Here is a 3,599-nt window from a genome sequence, read left to right as displayed (position 1 = left end):
AAGATTTTTAAAAATTTGCCTGTTTTGAAAAGCATTTCTTATAGCTGTAAAATTTACAAGTAATTTATAAGTTCATTATTTTTTCAATCCATTAATAATTTTTAATCAGCAAAATTTTCAAATTAATTTAAAAATGTGCCATGTTTTTTCCGTAAGAAATTAGAGCAGCAAAAAGTAACAACATGAACAAGCAACATGAATTTGCGTTCTTTCTCAACTACTTTAATTGTTTTCCTACTTTCTCATCTGCTTCGCGCCCACTCCTACTACTGATGTAGGATCCTCATGTGAGAGGCGGCAGAAGCCGAGCTCGGCCCAATGCTACGGCACCAACTTGACATCGGATTAGTCGCATGGCGGTGTTGCGGATGCCAACACTCTTCCGGTTGATTGCATGAGCGAGTGAAGAGGAAGGACTTGGGTGGTGCGGTGCGGTGTGACTGGACCACAAGAACTAAGCAAATCAGGAGGAAAACGAAGGGTGCTAACTAAACTTTCTATGTGACACACCCAGTCAGCATAAAAAAAAAATGGGGCAGAAGGTGGCATAAGTTTGCATAAATGGGTTATAAATTACGAAAAATCTCTAAATGTGTTAATGTATGCCATGAACACGTAACTTGGGGCAAAAAAATTGAAATTAACTCTTGATTTTATACAATGTTTCTCAACTACTTCAATTTTTTTCCTACATTCTCATCTGCTTCGCGCCCACTCCTACTGCTGACAATTGCTAAGCCCACCCGAGACGACATTCCCGCTACCCCCCCCCCCCCCCCCCTCCCCCCCGGCCCATAAAATAAAAATCTACGGAAAAAGAAGTCATAGATGAATATGGATATTAGAACATTGTTTACAAAACAAGCATCACTTGAACTTGTACACACATATATACACATGACCACATTACTCACACACCCACGCTGATGGTGAGATATTTTCACATATATGCTATTAGTTCTTGATTTTTTAGCACATATTTGCCATATACAGAGTATTAATTACCAGCGTATAACAATGACACACCAACACACAGTTTGATTACAAACTCGTTAGTTTACGTGCATGCGTGCTAATTAACTATTGACCTTCTCCTATAAGTAACCATCACTTTTCCCCTGGGTCCTGGTAATATTTTGTCATTCTCTAGCTCGGGGAAAGGAGAGATCAACTCAAGCTCAAAGTTCCTCAGCAAATAGCTCCATATGACCTTGATTTGCATGAAAGCATAATCCTGTCCCAAGCAAGAATACCTCCCAGCACCAAAAGATATGTCCGAAAACTTGCCGCCGGTTTTGTCCTGTTCTCTCCCCGGGCCAAACCGGCATGGGTCATACATATTAGGGATCTTATAAATGTAAGGTAACTTGTTGCTGACCGCTATGGAGCATGCTAAAGCATGCCCTTTTGGAATCTCATATTCCATGCCATCTCTGGTTTGCACCGCGAATCTCTTGTGTGCATGACGAAGTAGTAATGGCCTCGGAGAATAAAGCCTCAGTGCCTCTTTGATACAGCAATGCAAGGTATCCATCTTTGACAAGATGGTGTAGTCTATGGGTTCTCCATTTTGCTCAATGATTTTCTTCTGCTCTTCCATGGCAGCTGTCATGTACTTTTGATTGCTTAGCAGTCAAGCTGTTTTCAAATAGTTCATGGAGGAGTCTCGACACTTCTTCCAAGTTGTTGCCTTTGATCTCATTGCCAAGCAAGCATCTGTTTGCGATCAACACGATTAGGTGGCCAAGCTCATGCTTTAAATCAACCGTACCACTTTGTCCCCATTTCGCAAAGTAGTCCTACATACAAAAGTTCCCATATCAATCAACTAATAATCATAAGGCGGAGTAATTAAATGGTGCATATCAATCAAAATAGAGGAACTTGCGTTCCTAATCAGGTTGCGTACATCTCCTGAGGCAGAGGCCGGCAAAGATATATCTTTATTATCTAAAAGTAAAATTACCTCCACTACGCAAACCATGGAATGAACATCTCTTCGCAACCTCGCCGGCTGTATCGCCTTGGTACAAAATCGGATCTGCTCATTCCTGGAAGCCATGTCCACACCAAACAGAACTCCTGGACCGAGGACGGGCACAAAGATCTTAGCTGTATCCCCGAAGTCGATCTCGGATGGTGATCCCTTGAAGAAATGAGGAGTGACCTCTGGCCCAACCAAAAATGTCACCTTCAAAATTTGGTCACATGTACGTGAGTTTGTAACTCAGAGAATACTCTTAAATTTAAGATTTGTTCCATCTGCAAAATAATGTTAATTAAGGTCACCTTCTTTAGCCCGAAAAGGTTCACTGTGAACACACTTCCCATCTTCATGTGTAGTTCATGGATTGCAGCATGTAAACCCTTCTTGGGCGTCACAAGTGTGAGCAGGGCTGCCATTAGAGGAGCTCCACTCACAACTTGTGGCGGGCGCAGAGTAATTGGTGATCTTTTTCCTTTGCGTGTAAGATGAATGGTTCTGATTCTTGCAATGATCTTGGAGATGATTGTGGTGAGAAACAAAAATGCTATGGTAAAGCATGCTGCCGTGTGTATTGTGATCCCATCCATGTCCATATGCATAAGCAGCGCTCAACTTTATGAAAACCTGGCTAATGAAAATGAGTAAATTGATTGAGCTGAGGATGAAGGAAAACATATGTAGAATGGAAGTTTTTTAGAAGTTACGTACTGATGAGAGAGAGAGAGAGAGAGAGAGAGAGAGAGAGATTACATACGTACTAATTGTTTGTGCTTGAACCAGGCGTAGCTATAATCCTACAACAACTAACCAGATACAGACCTGCACTGAAGCTGAAAAGAATTGGAAATAGGATGAACCGTTTGGAGGTGGATGCATGAGAAGAACTACTTGTCGGGCAGGACAGGCGTTTTATAGATGCACCGAGGCTTCTTGACTTGTCCGGTCTCATTTAATAGTCGTTGCTGCACCGTATTGTTTACTACTACAAAGTGCCGGTTCAAAACTAAAACTGAACTAATAGTCTGTCTTGGTCCTAAAAAAGCAATTGACCAGTTGCATGAAGGAAGAAAAATGCAATTAACCTTGGTGTGACGCAAACTACTCATGACTAGTCACAAACTATATATTCATTCATGAGAAATGTTTCTATAGCTCATGTATCTGAATAATGGATTCTCCACGTGGTTTGAGGTTTTGAATATCTTGTGAACTAATTACCTGGTAGTTTTGAATCTTGTACGAGGAATGATGGTGTGACTCAAACTCTTCTCTTAGTGGTGTCACGTGGGAGTTTTGTTGAGTTGGGAGAGATAGAAAGGAGACCTGCTCCAGTGCTCCCCCCTAACCTAATTTCGGAGGGGTATTTTTGTCCCCGCGAATTTGTTTTTTTCCTGGCCCGCCGCAACCCAGATCCAAGCCCTGTCTAGCCCTGTATAACCCAGACCGTATACGTACAGTACCCTGGTCCGAAAAAGAACATCACACGACCCCATGTCCACGTAAGACCTGCCGAATCCAATCATTCACACGAGCAGCTCCATCAATCTCGCGAGCATTGACGCAGCTCCACAAGTCACGTAGTAGATCTCCAGCGGCGACTATCTCGTCGCCG

The 3,599-nt window shown here is 42.3% G+C and overlaps 1 protein-coding gene and 1 pseudogene across 1 annotated transcript; both read right to left on the bottom strand.

The window, feature by feature from the left end:
• Positions 1-1,072: 1,072 nt before the first annotated feature.
• LOC147982857 (obtusifoliol 14-alpha demethylase pseudogene) lies at positions 1,073-1,627 on the bottom strand (annotated as a pseudogene).
• A 71-nt stretch (positions 1,628-1,698) lies between these two features.
• On the bottom strand, positions 1,699-2,697 carry LOC125540619 (putative sterol 14-demethylase-like protein). The gene is made up of 3 exons (XM_087540568.1): positions 2,290-2,697; positions 1,967-2,191; positions 1,699-1,716 (listed from the first exon to the last, which is right to left on the bottom strand). Exons 1-3 carry the CDS (start codon positions 2,584-2,586, stop codon positions 1,699-1,701), a joined length of 540 nt encoding a protein of 179 aa, XP_087396694.1. The 5' UTR covers positions 2,587-2,697.
• Between the last annotated feature and the right edge of the window lie 902 nt (positions 2,698-3,599).

This window comes from Triticum urartu, chromosome 2A, assembly GCF_056163025.1.
Source record: "Triticum urartu cultivar PI428250 chromosome 2A, HENAU_Tu73, whole genome shotgun sequence".
In the NCBI taxonomy this organism is placed as follows: Eukaryota; Viridiplantae; Streptophyta; class Magnoliopsida; order Poales; family Poaceae; genus Triticum; species Triticum urartu.
Note: the sequence above shows the minus strand (reverse complement) of the source record. Positions and strands in the feature narration are given on the sequence as shown.